Source organism: Hemitrygon akajei, chromosome 8, assembly GCF_048418815.1.
Source record: "Hemitrygon akajei chromosome 8, sHemAka1.3, whole genome shotgun sequence".
Lineage (NCBI taxonomy): Eukaryota > Metazoa > Chordata > Chondrichthyes > Myliobatiformes > Dasyatidae > Hemitrygon > Hemitrygon akajei.
Window position 1 is genome coordinate 11,275,231 of NC_133131.1, and position 15,003 is coordinate 11,290,233.

A 15,003-nucleotide genomic window follows, 5' to 3' on the forward strand; every position below is an offset into this window, starting at 1 on the left:
TCAGTTCAATTAGGGATGATTAAAACATGTTGGCCTTTCAAGTGAGGCCCAATTTCTACTAAAGCAATAAAAGGCACCCTCAGGCAAGGACGTGTCAACTTGTGAAAAGGTATCATTGGGACCTGAGGCTGCGGCGGTTTGGTTATGAGATGGGATTAGCGGTTTTGGGTTGACTTCAAAAGTTCAAAGAACAAAATAAATTTATTTTCAAAATATATATGTCACCATCGTTTCCTTGTAGGCATTCACAGTAGATACAAAGAAACTCGATAGAATTACTGAAAAACTACACACAAACGAAGACTGACAAACAACCAGTGTGCAAAAGAGGACAAACTGCAAATACAAACAATGATGAATGAATTAGATGTAAATAGTATCGGGAACATGAACACGCCCTTGCTGACAAAGGGTTTCTTTTCCTAGATGCTGCCTGGCCTGCTGAGTTCCTCCAGCATTTTGTGTGTATTGTTGGGAACGTGAGTTGTAGAGTCCTTGAAAGTGAGTCCATGGGTTGTGAAATCAGTTCAGTGTTGTGGCGAGTGAAGTTATCCGCACTGGTTAAGAAGCCTGATGGTTGTAGGGAAACAACTGTTCCTGATCCTGGTGGTGTAGGACCTGAGGCTCATGTACCTCCTTCCCAAAGGTAGCAGCGAGTAGATAGTATCTTCTTTATTGTTTAAGGCTGGCTTTCTTCGGGACAGAGGGTTGAGGGGAAATTTAGCCATGGTTAGAGAGAACCGACAGGAGGGAGCAGAGATGTAAGGTTGACGGAGAAGATTTGGAGTAACTTTTTCATGGAGAAGGTGCTGAGGGACTGGACTTGTTGCCTGAATGGGCGGTGGAGGCAAAATCAAACATTGTGTTTAAAAAGCAGCCAGATGACGACTGAAGTTGCCTCACCCAGAAAACTGTAGAATAACCAGTGATATCAGCCGCCACAAATGGAAGCCAGAAGTTCATTAGGCAGAGCGGACTCCTGGAGCGGCAGAGGCTGAGGGGAGATCTGATAGAGTTTTATAAGATTATGAGAGGTGTAGATAAAGCAGATATCTTTATCCCGGGGTTGAAATGCCTAATACCAGAGGGCATGCATTTAAGATGAGAGGGGGTAAGTTCAAAGGAGATGTGAGGGGCAAGTTTTTTTATACAGAGAGTGGTAGGTGCCTGCAATGCCCTGCCTGGGGTGGTGGAGGCAGATACATTAGGGACTTTTAAAAGACATTTAGACAGCCACATGAACTTGAGGGAAATGGAAAGAGATGGACATTGTGTACGCGTAAGGGATAAGTTTAGCTGGCCACTTGACTACTAATTTAATTGGTTCAGCACAACATTGCGGGCCGAAGGGTCTGTTCCTGTGCTGTTCCATGTTCTATGTTCATAGATGTGATGGGCTGAATGGCCTCCTTCTAGAGCATGATTTTCTATGGTTCTACATCTACATCCTGGGGCGCGTGGTTTGGCATGGTAGCGTAACGCTTTACAGCGCCATCTGTAACATCGTGGTTCAATTCCCACCGTCGTATGTTCTCCCCGTGACCGGTTATGTTTTCTCCGGATACTGTGGTTTCCTCCCACATTGCAAAGACAGACGGGTTACAGTTAGTAAGTTGCTGGCATGCTATACTGACGCAGGAAGTGTGATGACTCCACTGGATTGCCCCCAGCACATCTTTGACGCAAACAACACATTTCACTGTACGTTTTGATGTACAAGTGACAAATAAGCTCACCTATATAAATCACAGCAGATTTTTTTTTAATCCCTTCCTCCCCATGTAACTCCCAGTGATTTCAGTATCCCATATGTATTATGTACTGGGCCCCAGAGCCAGCTGCTGTAATCTGAAATCCCTCACCTCTCACTGCAAGCTCTCAAGCGAGAGACATTTCCAGCAAACTGCAGCCTGCTCAATTGCTTTCCCACTCTGCCCAGCCAGACCTGAAGTGACGTGAAGTTAACGATGTGAGTTTGCAGGCCTTTCCCTCCGAGGCCAGGCTACCTGAGCAACAAAATGAGCATTGCTGGTAGGAACAGAGGATCAACAGGAGGCCACTCTGGCATTCTGTCTGTTCTATCCTTCTAAAAGGACAGAAGGTCGAAAACAATCGTAAACAACAAGTTTTATGTCTTGTTCCTGACTTCCAAAGAACGTCTGGATCACAATAGCAACAGGATCTAACAGGGGAGTGTAGCAGATGCAGTGTCTGGTGCTGCTGCCTGACATCTCCAGGGACCCTGGTTTGATCCTGACATCCAGTGCTGCGATATAAGTTCTTCCTTTGACCATGTGGGGCTGGTCGGGCTGCTCTGGTCCAAACACGTGCTGGTTGGTTAACCAACTGCTGTAAATGACTCTAAATTAGGGGTTTCCAACTTTTTTTATGCTGTGGAGCCTTACCAATGACCGAGGGATCCGTGGACCCTAGGTTGGGAACCCCTGCCCTAAATGGTAAAAGAATCATAGAGCATAGAATAGTACAGCACAGTACAGGCCCTTCGGCCCACAATGTTGTGCCGGCCCTTAAAGAGCAAGAACAGTTGACGGGTTTGCAGGAGGGAAGCTGAACTACAGGGAAACAAGGAGAAGTGGAAATGCAAGGGCAGGATTCATAAACGCAGGAGTTACTGCAGATGCTGAAAACCTAGAGCAATGCACACAGACTGCTGGAGGAACTCAGCAGGTCAGGCAGCATCTGTGGAGGGGAATCAACAGTCGGCATTTCAGGCTGACACCATCAATGGCGACCGGATTTCTCTCCTGCTTGGTCTCTCTCTGTGTCATTCTGAGTAAGATCTCTAACCTCAGCAGCTTTGTACAGTAAGGGGGAAGAGTTTCCATTGTCTAATATGCTTCCTGGCGTCATTCTTGAACAGCCTGGCTGTCATTTTAAGGGCACTTCATCTTGCTCTGGACTCCCCAGTTCCCTTTCCCTGTCAGGTCCTTTATCATCTTGAATATCCCGGCGCTTGAACAAAGCAGCAGTGATTTTCGAAAGGGAGGCTCATTTCACCTGTGGGCCACTGAGAAAGCTGGTTCCCTCGTCCTGCTCTTCACTGGCATGATCATAATCTCCAACGTGTCTGCTGACAGACCTATACCACCTCCCGCCTCCACAGAACTTTGTTCACTCAACTGCTTCCTCCGCAGTCTCTCAAGCGTACTGAATTCTTTATTCATTTAACGATACAGCGCGGAGAAGGCCCTTTGAGGCACCCCGCAACCCCGCTTCACCCCAACTTAATCACGGGACAACTTACAATGACTAATTAACTTCCCTGGTACATCTTTAGACTGTGGGAGGAAACTGCAACAGCTGGGAAAATCCACTTATTCCATGGGGAGGACGTACAGGGACTCCTTACAGAACAGCACCAGAACTGAACTCCGAAATGCCCCGAGCTGTAATAGTGTCGCATTAACCACTACGCTACCGTGGTGCCTGATCTCTGGAATCATCTACAACTTCCTGGGATGTCCGCACTCCTTCAGTTCCGGCTTCCAGGGAATCCCAGAGTTACTCCACCAGTGAATGTGTACAATTGTCAAGGACCTAGGTTCTGAAATTCCCTGCCTCGCGACCTCTCAAAGGATAAGGCACTTGTAAACAACGATTACTTTTGTGATGAGGCGTCTTGCCCCATTGTAGCTTCAAATATCATACTCCTGGGAAACGCCTTGCAGCCCTTCTGTTACATTAAGGGTGCCTAATAAATAGAAACTGTTTCTTGCAAAGGTCCAGCATTTATAGAGTTACACAGTCAATGGCCTACCTGAGCTCCGACCACTTGCCTACATTTAGGCCATATCACTTTAAACTGGGGGGGGTTCCAGCCTGGGGCCCATGGACCATTCGGTTAATGGTAGGGGTCCATGCTATAAAAAAGTTGCTCTAAACCCGTCCTATCCGAGGAGCCATACAGCACTCCAGCGTGGGAAAAGGCCTTTCACCCCATCTAGTCCCATCTAGCTGAACATCTGCCTAGTCCCATCGGCCTGAATCTGGACCATGGACCCTCCATACCTCTTCCATCCGTGCATCTATCCTCTCTTAAAGGCTGCAGTCGAGCCTGCATTCATTACTTCCACTGGCAGCTCATTCCACACTCCCACCATAATCTGAGTGAAGAAATTCCCTCTTAAATATTTCACCCTTCACCTTGAACACATGGCCTCTTGTCCCAGGTTCACCCAACCTCAGCCGGGGAGAACGCCTGCTTGCGTTCACCCTATCTATACCCCCTCATGATCCTGTATCCCTCTATCAAATCTCCCCTCACCCTCCTACGCTGCAGGGAAGAAAGGCTCAGCCTAGTCAACCTTGCCCTGTAACTTAAATCCTCAAGTCCTGGCAAAGTACCTGTCCAAATGTATGTTACATGTAATTTGTAGTATTGCCTTTGCTATTCCAATGTAGCACTGGAGTATTTTGTAAAGAGTTTAATGATACAGGATTCTAATGGCAATTGAGGGAGCTGAGTTGAGTTGGCTGACCCGAAATGGACAGTGGTCTTACTCACGGGAAGGGACTGAGAGAGGATAGATTGTCCAAGACCAGTCAGTTGAGAACGGGATACACGTGGAATTGAAGCCAGCGTGGGAGCAGTTTCTGGCACAGTTGTGAGACCCTCTGCACTTGAGAAATCAAAGTGGATCTACTGATTCTGGGTTACAAACACTGGGAATGTTTGGTGTCGGAACTAAAGCAGTTTCTGATGCCCTTTACAGGTGAACTTTGGAACGAGTCTGTGTGTTGCAGACACACACAAAATCTCAAGGTTCAACTTAAACAGGTGTGTGTGTGTGTGTGTGTGTGTGTGTGTGTGTGTGTGTGTGTGTGTGTGTGTGTGTGTGTGTGTGTGTGTGTGTGTGTGTGTGTGTGTGTGTGTGTGTGTGTGTGTGTGTGTGTGTGTGTAAGCCGAGGCAAGGCACAGAATCAATCTAGACAAATAAATCAGAGATTCCCCCTGCCTCTGCTGATAATTATCCATTTTACTTAATTTTGCAACTCTGCTTGTATTCACGCTGGATCTCTGTTATTCAGCCATGTGGTTTATTCAGCAATGAGCCACATGCTCGTAGTTTATTTGACCACATTAAACCCACCAAGAGTCGACAGCCAGCCCCTCGCCCGCAACCCCCGAGACATGAAGAAGAGTGACCTTACCCAGCATACCCATACCCAACATGAACGCATCCATGGTGTAAGGCAAGCCCCGTGGACGACCTCGAGTTCCGGGGGGGAACATTACTTCCTTCGGCTGTGCTTTCTTACATTCTACCTGTTGGGGGAGGGGAGGAGAGAGGGAAGAGAAAGGGATAGGAGGTTGGGGGAAGGGAAAGGGATGGGAGGGTGGGGGGGGGGGGAGACAGAAATACAAGACATCATCAGAAAAGCATTAGAACAAGCAACCTGGCCAGTTGATGGGCTGAAAGTGGCATCGCGGTTGGCATTTACAACACTGATGTATACAAGGACTCTGGGTCACCGACAGAAAAGTACCTCTCCACTGTCTCATCCTTCTCCTGAGGCCAAGCCAGTTTTGGCTCAAGTTTAGCAACTGGCTGCGCACCCTGTGTGACGTACCCAACGAGGCGTGCCCGCAACTCACTAACTCTAATCGTACACCTTTGGGTGTGGGGTGGGAACTGGAGCGTCCGGAGGAAATCCACGCAGTCAATGGGAGAACGTACAAATCTGCAGAGTGATGCACTAAGCACTGCGCTATGGTGCCATCCCATTTCGACGGAGAACATTTCTGCTCGTTTGGATGTGAACGGCCTGAAAACGTGAAGACATTGAGAATGAGAGACAACACAGGAGGCCCCTCCATGCCTTTGCTGGTGGAGCCAACCAATTAGTCCCAGTGCCCTCTGTAGTACAGACTCTGCCAGTCACGTCCAAGCCCTCCAGCTAGAAGTGGAAGGGTTAGAACTGGTGAATCACAGCAAGCCTCTGATGGCAGAGATTGGCAGCAGGAACTACGGCCCCTGAGATGGAATTACATTTTCTCAGAAATAACAACCAGGAGATAACGAGGAAAAGCATTACATCAAACAAATTTAAATTGTGTTTGCTTTTTTGACAAACAGCTCAGGTAATGGGAGCTTGTGAGTCAACTTGCTTTGTGCTTTGAGTTAGAAAATGACAAGTTTATTGCAGCAACCTTTATTTATAGACCTCTAAATCCAAGCCAGCGCACAGACAGAATGTGTACTGATCCTGTTCATAACGCCGGAACGTCTTAACAAAGCAGGGATTTAACAGGAGTTAGTTTCTGACAGGAAATACTTGTAGGGGACCAGTCAGCAAGTGTCAGTCTTCTGTCGCTACAATGACAGTATCACAATGCACATTATTCCTTTGTGCATGCACTGAAACAATTTTTTCATATCACTCTGCCTAGATAATTACACAGAAGGTATACCACATTAGCTGGTGTATGTACTCCCAAGCGAGCCTCTACCCACCTATCCTCATCCGACCCCCTCAGGGTAATCTTACTTCCCTTAGTCCCAGCCTTAAATTCCTGACCTCAGTTCACGGAGAGTATCTGCTAAAAATGCAAAGCCTTTTATTGCAAAATCTGAAGGGGAACGTGACAGGTTCATTATACAAAGGAAACGCTAGGACTCTGCATTTTTGTAAGCTGAATTTGGAGTGGAACAGGATCCCCAAGTGTGATTAGTTTTTGTTAATTACGTCAAACTCAAAGTAAATTTATTATCCAAGTACGTATAGGCCACCCTATGCTACCTTGAGATTGGTTTCCTGCAGGCATTTACAGGAAAATAAGGCAATACAATAGAATTTATGAAAAATTATACATAAACAAAGACTGACAAACAGCCAACGTGCAAAAGAAGACAAATTGCGCAAATGGCTAAATATATGGATAGATGGATAAATTAAGTTGTAGAGTCCTTGAAAATGAGTCTAAGTTGTGGACTCATTCCAGAGTTGAGGTGCGTGAAGTTAACCATGCTGGCTTAAGACATAGATGGTTGTAGGGTAACAACTGTTCCTGTATCTGATGGTGTGGGACCCCCAGTGCAGTATTTAGGTTTGCTGAACACCACTGTTGTTGGCCGAATCAAAGATGGTGACAAATGAACATACAGGAGGGAGACTGAAAATCTGGCTGAATGGAGCCAGAAAAAACAACTTCTTACTCAATGTCTGATAACTGACCTCAGGAGGAGGAAACCTGAGGTCCATGAGCCAGTCCTCATCAGGGAATCAGAGTGGAGAGGGTCAGCAACTTTAAATTACTATTTCAGAGGACCTGTCCTGGGGTTTAGCGCATGTACAATTACAAAGAAAGCACGGTAGCACCTCTACTTCCTTCGGAGTTTGAAAAGATTTGGCATGACATCCAAAACCTTGACAAATTTCTATAGATGAGTGGTGGAGAAAATATAGACTGGCTGCATCACAGCCTGGAACTGGAACACCAATGCCCTGGAATGGAAAATCTGACAAAGAGTAGCGGACACGGCCCAGTCCGTCACAGGTAAAGCCTTTTCACCATTGAGCACATCAACACGGAGTGTTGTTGCGGGAAAGCAGCATCCATCATCAGAGACCCCCACCACCCAGGCCATGCTCTCTTCTTGCTGCTGCCGTCAGGAGGAAGATACTGGAGCCTCAGGACTGACACCACCAGGGTCAGGAACAGTTATTACCCCTCAACCATCAGTATCTTGAACCAAAGAGGATAACTTCATTCAACTTCTCTCACTCAATCACTGATCTGTTCCCACAACCAATGGACTCACTTTCAAGTACTCCTCATCTCAAGTTCTCAATATTTATTGCTTATTTATTTATTATTTTTAATTTCCTTTTTTTTCTTTTGCATTTGCAGCTTGTCGTCTTTTTCACTCTGGCTGTCTGCCCCATTAGATGAGGCCTTTCATTGATTCTACTATGGTTATTGGGTTTATTGAGTATGCCCGCAAGAAAACAAACTCAGGGTTGTATATGGTGACATGTATGTACTTTGATAATAAACCTACTTTGAACTTTAAGGCTCTTGTACCTCCTGCCTAATGGGTAGTAGTGATTAAGCAGTGGAAGATCGGGTTGGATTACCAAGAGCTTAATTCTTAACTATATTTTTTCAAAAGGCGAATCTTTTTTAAATTATGAGTTTGACACGGCAACTCAGTCCTCTGTGTTGTATGCCTTGCATTAGGTGGAACTTGTGAGGTACTCTTGGCGGGTTAGATGACTTCTCTACAGGAAGTGTTACCGGTCTGACCAGACATATGTCTACAAGAATTGTTAATGGTTTGGCCAGACACAAGTCTACAGGATGTGTTATCGGTCTGACTAGGCATACACCTACAGGAAGTGTTACTGGTCTAGCCAGACATATGTCTACAGGAAGTGTTACCGGTCTGACCAGACATATGTCTACAGGATGTGTTATCGGTCTGACCAGACATACGTCTACAGGAAGTGTTACCGGTCTGACCAGACATATGTCTACAGGAAGTGTTACTGGTCTAGCCAGACATATGTCTACAGGAAGTGTTACCAGTCTGACCAGACATATGTCTACAGGAAGTGTTACTGGTCTAGCCAGACATATGTCTACAGGAAGTGTTACCGGTCTGACCAGACATATGTCTACAGGAAGTGTTACCAGTCTGACCAGACATACGTCTACAGGAAGTGTTACCGGTCTGACCAGACATATGTCTACAGGAAGTGTTACTGGTCTAGCCAGACATATGTCTACAGGAAGTGTTACCAGTCTGACCAGACATATGTCTACAAGAATTGTTAATGGTTTGGCCAGACACAAGTCTACAGGATGTGTTATCGGTCTGACCAGGCATACACCTACAGGAAGTGTTATCGGTCTGACCAGGCATACATCTACAGGAAGTGTTACTGGTTTGACCAGACATACGTCTACAGGAAGTGTTACCAGTCTGACCAGACATATGTCTACAGGATGTGTTATCGGTCTGACCAGACATACGTCTACAGGATGTGTTATCGGTCTGACCAGTCATACGTCTACAGGAAGTGTTACTGGTTTGACCAGACATACGTCTACAGGAAGTGTTACCAGTCTGACCAGACATATGTCTACAGGATGTGTTATCGGTCTGACCAGACATACGTCTACAGGAAGTGTTACTAGTCTGACCAGACATACGTCTACAGGAAGTGTTACTGGTCTAGCCAGACATATGTCTACAGGAAGTGTTACCGGTCTGACCAGACATACATCTACAAGAATTGTTAATGGTTTGGCCAGACACAAGTCTACAGGATGTGTTATCGGTCTGACCAGGCATACACCTACAGGACCAGTTAATGGTTTGACTAGATATACATCAACAGGACGTGTTACTGTCCTGACCAGAGTGCCAGGATTTAGTGCTTGAGTGGCAGCTGGAGGCATTATGGAGCTTTGGATGGCCGTGAGTTACATGGATGAAACAGAGATAGTATTCCTGTAACATACGTAAATAGATAGGGAAAGAATGCAAGAGGAAATGGAAGAGGGAGGTCATGGACGCCTTGGGTGCATCTCATTTCAAAGCTCGAAGTAAATTTATTACCAAAGTACATACTGTAAATGTCACCACATACAACCCAGAGATACATTTTCTTGCAGGCATTCACAATAGAGCAAAGAAATACAACAGAGTCAATGAAAAACTACAAAGACCACAAACAGCCAATGTGCAGAAGAAGATAAACTGTGCAAATACAAATAAAGAAACAAACTGACAAACAAACAAAGTAAATAAACAGCATTGAGACATGTGCAACACATCAGAACCAGTGAATAATCTGTTGGAGAAACTCAGCAGATCGAGTAGTACCGTGAAAGGGAAAGAAATGTCGACGTTTCAGACTGAAACTCTGCATCGGATGACCTGAAATGTCGACAATTTCTTCCCCCAAAGAAGTCCACTGAACTCTTCCAGCAGGTTTTGCAGCTCCAGATTCCACCACCTAGGATCTAGTGACCTACTTCAGGACCGCTTATCTGTGATGTAAGAGGGTGGAGGCAAGTGTTTTCCTGTGGGAAGGGGCGAGAGGCCAGCGGGAGGGGACTCAATAATGAGGGGAACAGCCGCATGCTTCTGCAGTCATAGGTGTGAGCCCAGGATGGGCTGCTGTTCCAGGGATGGTTGCGGGGCACTCTGGAGGAGTGCAAAGCCAGGCGTTCGGTTCACATTAGCATAACAATGTGAACTACAATAAAAGGAGGGCTGAGATCATATAGAGAGCCAGGCAGCAGGACCTCAAATGCTGATCCCACCAGAATACAGGAGCCTAAGACACACACTCAACTTATTAGGAATGGCTGCTTCCCCTCCCTCATTAGATTTCTGAACGGACAATGAACCCATGAACACTACCTCACTAATTTTTTTTAATACTTATTACTATTTATTTAATTTTTTATAGGTATATTTCCTATTATAATATATTTTAGGTATTGCACTGCACTGCTGTCACAAAACAACACATCTCACAACACGTCAGTGATAATAAACCTGATTCCATTACTACATATGAACAGGGGGAGAGGTTGGATAAACGTGTGGCTGAAGGGAGAGTTTCACTAGGAGTGTTGGGACTTCTATCAACTGGATGGATTACACGTGAACCAGAACAGGTCCATCATCCCGAGGGGAGTGGTCTTAAACTAACCTGGTTGGAGAATGGGCCGTACAGAGTAGGAAAATGGTAGGAATTCCATCCAGGAGGCAGGGTTAACATGGACATGGTAAGAAATGTGGGAAGAGTACAAGGCTGAACTGCAGCAATGAATAGAAGTAGCTCGACAAGATAGAGAGATGAACTGAAAGCACTGATCAGCAGAAAGGAATATATTGTTGCCTTTATGGAGGTGCATTTGAGAGAATGGGCTGGACTAGCAACTCACCATTAGAGGGTATGGAATCTTTAGAGAAGGGAGGGGGGATTAGAAATGTAAATGACATTTTAATATTAGGCAAGGAATCCGTTACTTCAGTGAAGAGGTAAGGATTCTACAACTCATGTTCCAAGTATTATTTAATAATTATTTGTTTATTTTTGTATTTGCACAGCTTGTCTTTAGTACGTTGGTTGTTCGTCAGTCTGTGTGTAGGTTTCCATTGATTTTATTGACCTTCTTTGCTTGACTGTGAATGCCTGCAAGTGAGTGAACTGCCAGGTAGTATATGGTGGCATGTATGCACTTCAGTATATGTAATTTTACTGTGACTTTAGTGCTTGCTGGAAGAGCATTAACTCAAGGTGAGGGGGCAGAAGGGAACCAGATCAAAGATGTAAGGAAGAGGGAAGCGGGTCGCTTACACTGAAGGCAACTTGGTTCGAATCCCTTCTTTAGAAAAATGACATGCCACAAATTCCTCAAATGAGGCCTGGTGGATAGAAATTTAAAAAGGGCCGTCTCTTCTCTGAGGGTGTGCGGACCAGTGCCAGAGTCAGTGGGAGCAGGAGGAAAAGATAGTTGGGGGAAATCGCAGAGGAGCATCCAGATAATCAGACAGTGAGAGCTTTCACCATCCCCGATATTAACTCAGATCATGTTGGGAGTGGAAGGTTGAGAAGGGGCAGGATTTCTAAGGCTTGTCCAGGAGAGGTTTCTGAAACGGTGTGTAGATAGATCCACGTGGATGAAAGAAAAATGGACAGCTATATAGGAGAGAAGGGCACGATTGATCTAAGAGCAGGTTATGAGATCAGCAATAACTGTCAGGACAGTGGAAAGGGTAATTGGCTGCAGTCCACCATTACTTCAGAGCCTGTATGTGCCCAGGACAAAGGAGCGGTCAGGAAAAATCATTATGGACAATATTCACCCAGCAAACTGCCTTTTCCAGAAGCTCCCTTCCAGAAAGTGCTATAGAGCTGTGAAAAAACCTTCATGTTGTCTTAAAAGTTTCTTCCCCCAAGGAGTTAATCTGATTAATCACTCTAACTAGCCACCCCCACTTCCATCTACCTATAACTCCCGTCACTACACTGTAAACACTTAAAAATACCTATCAAGTTTGTCCCCCCCATTCCATCATGGCTGATTTATTTTCCCTCTCAATTCCATTCTCCTGCCTTTTCTCCGTTAAGCTTTGACACCCTTACTAATCAAGAACCTATCATCCAACCTCCACTTTAAATATACCCAATGACTTGGCTTCCACAGCCGTCTGTGGCAATCAGTTCTGCAGATTCACCACCCTATAGCTAAAGAAATTCCTCCTCATCCCTGTTCTAAAGGGACGTCCTGTTATTCTGAGGCTGTGCCCTCTGGTCCTAGAATGGAGAGGAATAAACAGTCAACGATTCAGGCCAAGACCTTTCATCAGGGCAGACACAGACCATTTATCTAGCTTAATCTTACAGCTTTGCTTTCCTCTCCCTTTGTAAATGATAGAGTCTCATTGACCTGATGACCATCACTCCTCCTCATGGCGCTGAACAGCTGTCCGTCCATGGGGAATAACCAGAACAGCTATTCCATTTGTGGTGCTTGGTTTCCCTTTAATACGAGAGATATTTATTCTTTACAGCCCCACTGTACAGCATCCACCTTGAACAGAGCTCCAATTTCTTCCCGCCTCACATCTCTGGGACAGTTTGTCTGCTAATGAGACCTACAGTTTGACATTCCAACCCAGCTGTCTTGCCAGCTTTCCTTATTAGCGTTGAATGTATCTCCGACACCTCGGCTTGTGAGCGGTGGCATCCTTGCACCCTTTTGCTTTGGCAGTCCAGCGTATGTGTCACAACGTCCTGTTGTACAAGTTTCACAAGGTTTCGCATAGCCCGCTGATAAAGCAAAAAGATGAAGACGGGTACAGGTTCTGAAGGAGACTATGATGTCAGTTGACAGTTTCCTCTTGGTTTGGGGAGTCCAGTGGGAGATTTTGTTGCTGAGCAGTCTGCAAAGTCACGATATGATTGGCCAAAGGTTCCCTCATGCTGGGGAGGGCACTTGGGGGAAATTTAGAAGTAATCTCTCCGTAACAGCAATTCCTAGGTTAAAACAATTTCTAAGGCAGGGAATAGAAAGATTCAGGGGAACAAATGGGTTTCTTTTTTATAATTCACAAGGCAAAGAAATGAGTTTTTATTAAACATACTGATCCAGAAATCCTCTTTTTTCTCCCTCTCTCTCTCTCTCTGCTCCAGTTTTCATTTACAGTTTGCAAGGAGATCGCAGATGAGAAACCCCAAATGAAACAGGACAAAGACATTTCATTAGCACAGTCTGATGTTGTTAGCAACCACGTCCCTCGCTACCTTTGTGCTGTAGAATTTACAAGCCAAATACACAGACAAGATTGTTACAAACAGCTCCCCGGATGTAGGCTTTGATCTGATCTGCACTCGAAGCTCTATTACCAGATAGAAGCCCAATCAGTGAGACAAGCATGTTCCTCCCATTATGTAGATGTTTAGCTGCATATTATAGTTGCTATGCTACACTGACAGAGGACTTGGAATGTTCTAATTGCAAATAGCAGTACAATCGGTTTTCCTAGTACAGCAGAAGTGAAAGATGGGTATGCAAAGGAATTGTGATGTGGAGAGTGCCTAACAGGAGCAGCGTGTTGAGATATCATCAACTGCAATTTCCATTCACTCTCTTTCTTTCATTTGTCTGAACTCTGGTGAGTGTAGTCCTAGGGACTCAATTTCTCCTCATAGGCTCATCTCCTCATGTCCAGAATCAATCTGTTTTTTCCACTTCCTATACAAACTCCGTGGCTACTTTATTATCTCCTCCTGTACCTAATAAACCAGGACGAGTCCTCTGAAACAATAACACTGAGGAATTTAAAGTTGCTGACCCTCTCCACCTCTGATCCTCCATGGACCTATAGTTTCCTTCTCCTAAAGTTTATAATCAGCTTCTTGTTCTTGCTAACATTGAGTAAGAGGTTGTTGTTATGGCACCAATCAGCCAGATTTTCAGTCTCCCTCTTATATGCTGATACATCATCATCATCACCTTTGATTTGGCCAACAACAGTGGCATCATCAGCCATCTTGAATATGGCATTGGAGCTGTGCTTAGCCACACTGTCGTAAGTGCAAAGTGAGTAGATCGGGGGGGGGGGGGGGGTTAAGCACACAGCCTTATGGTGCACCTGTGCTGGTGGAGATTGTGGAGGAGATACTGCGGCCAATCCGAACGAGGATCCAATTGCACAAGGGGGTATTGCGGACAAGGTCTTGGAGCTTATTGATTAGTTTTGAGGGTTTGATGGTATTGAATGCTGAGCTGTGGACGATAAAGAGCATCCTGATATATATGCACCTTTGCTGTCCAGATGATCCAGGGTTAAGTAAAGAGCCAATGAGATGGACGTCACTCCAGTAGGCAATTTGGAGCGGATCCAAGTCACTTCTCAGGCGGAAGTTGATGTTTCATTGCCAACATCTCAAAACACTTTATCACTGTGGATGTACAGTGCCTATAAAAAGTATTCACCCACCCGTGGAAGTTTTCACGTTTTATTGTTTTACAACATTGAACCTCAGTGGATTTAATTTGGCTTTTTTGACAATGATCAACAGAGAAACTCTTTAGTGTCAATATGAAAACAGTGAAAGCAAAACCAAATTAAATCCACTGTGATTCAATGTTGTAAAACAATAAAACATGAAAAATTCCAAGGGGGGTGGTGAATACTTTTTATAGGCACTGTAAAGTGCTACTGGACGATAGTCATTGAGGCAGGTTATCACATTCTTCTTAGGCACCGACGAGAGGTTAAAGATCTCAGTGAACACATCCAGCCAGTTGATAAGCACAGGTTTTTAATACTTGGCCAGGTAACCCTTCTGGGCTAGGTGCTTCCTGTGGAGTCACCTTCCTGAAGGCTGTTTGCACGTCAGCCTCAGAGACTGAGATCACGGGATCATCAGGGGCTGTGAGAGTTTGTGAACAAAAATGCCTTGTTAGTGAGAACAGTCAGAGGAGAATTCCTCTATGTTTTGATAGTC

The 15,003-nt window shown here is 45.2% G+C and overlaps 1 protein-coding gene across 25 annotated transcripts in view; it reads right to left on the reverse strand.

The window, feature by feature from the left end:
* Window positions 1-15,003, reverse strand: part of msi2b (musashi RNA-binding protein 2b) — a 621,405-nt gene that overhangs the window by 174,417 nt on the left and 431,985 nt on the right. For all 25 annotated transcript variants that reach the window (XM_073053228.1, XM_073053231.1, XM_073053230.1 and 22 more), the window contains exon 9: window positions 5,173-5,287. In XM_073053228.1, coding sequence (XP_072909329.1) covers window positions 5,173-5,287 — 115 coding nt within the window. The remainder of the gene's footprint in view (window positions 1-5,172; window positions 5,288-15,003) is intronic.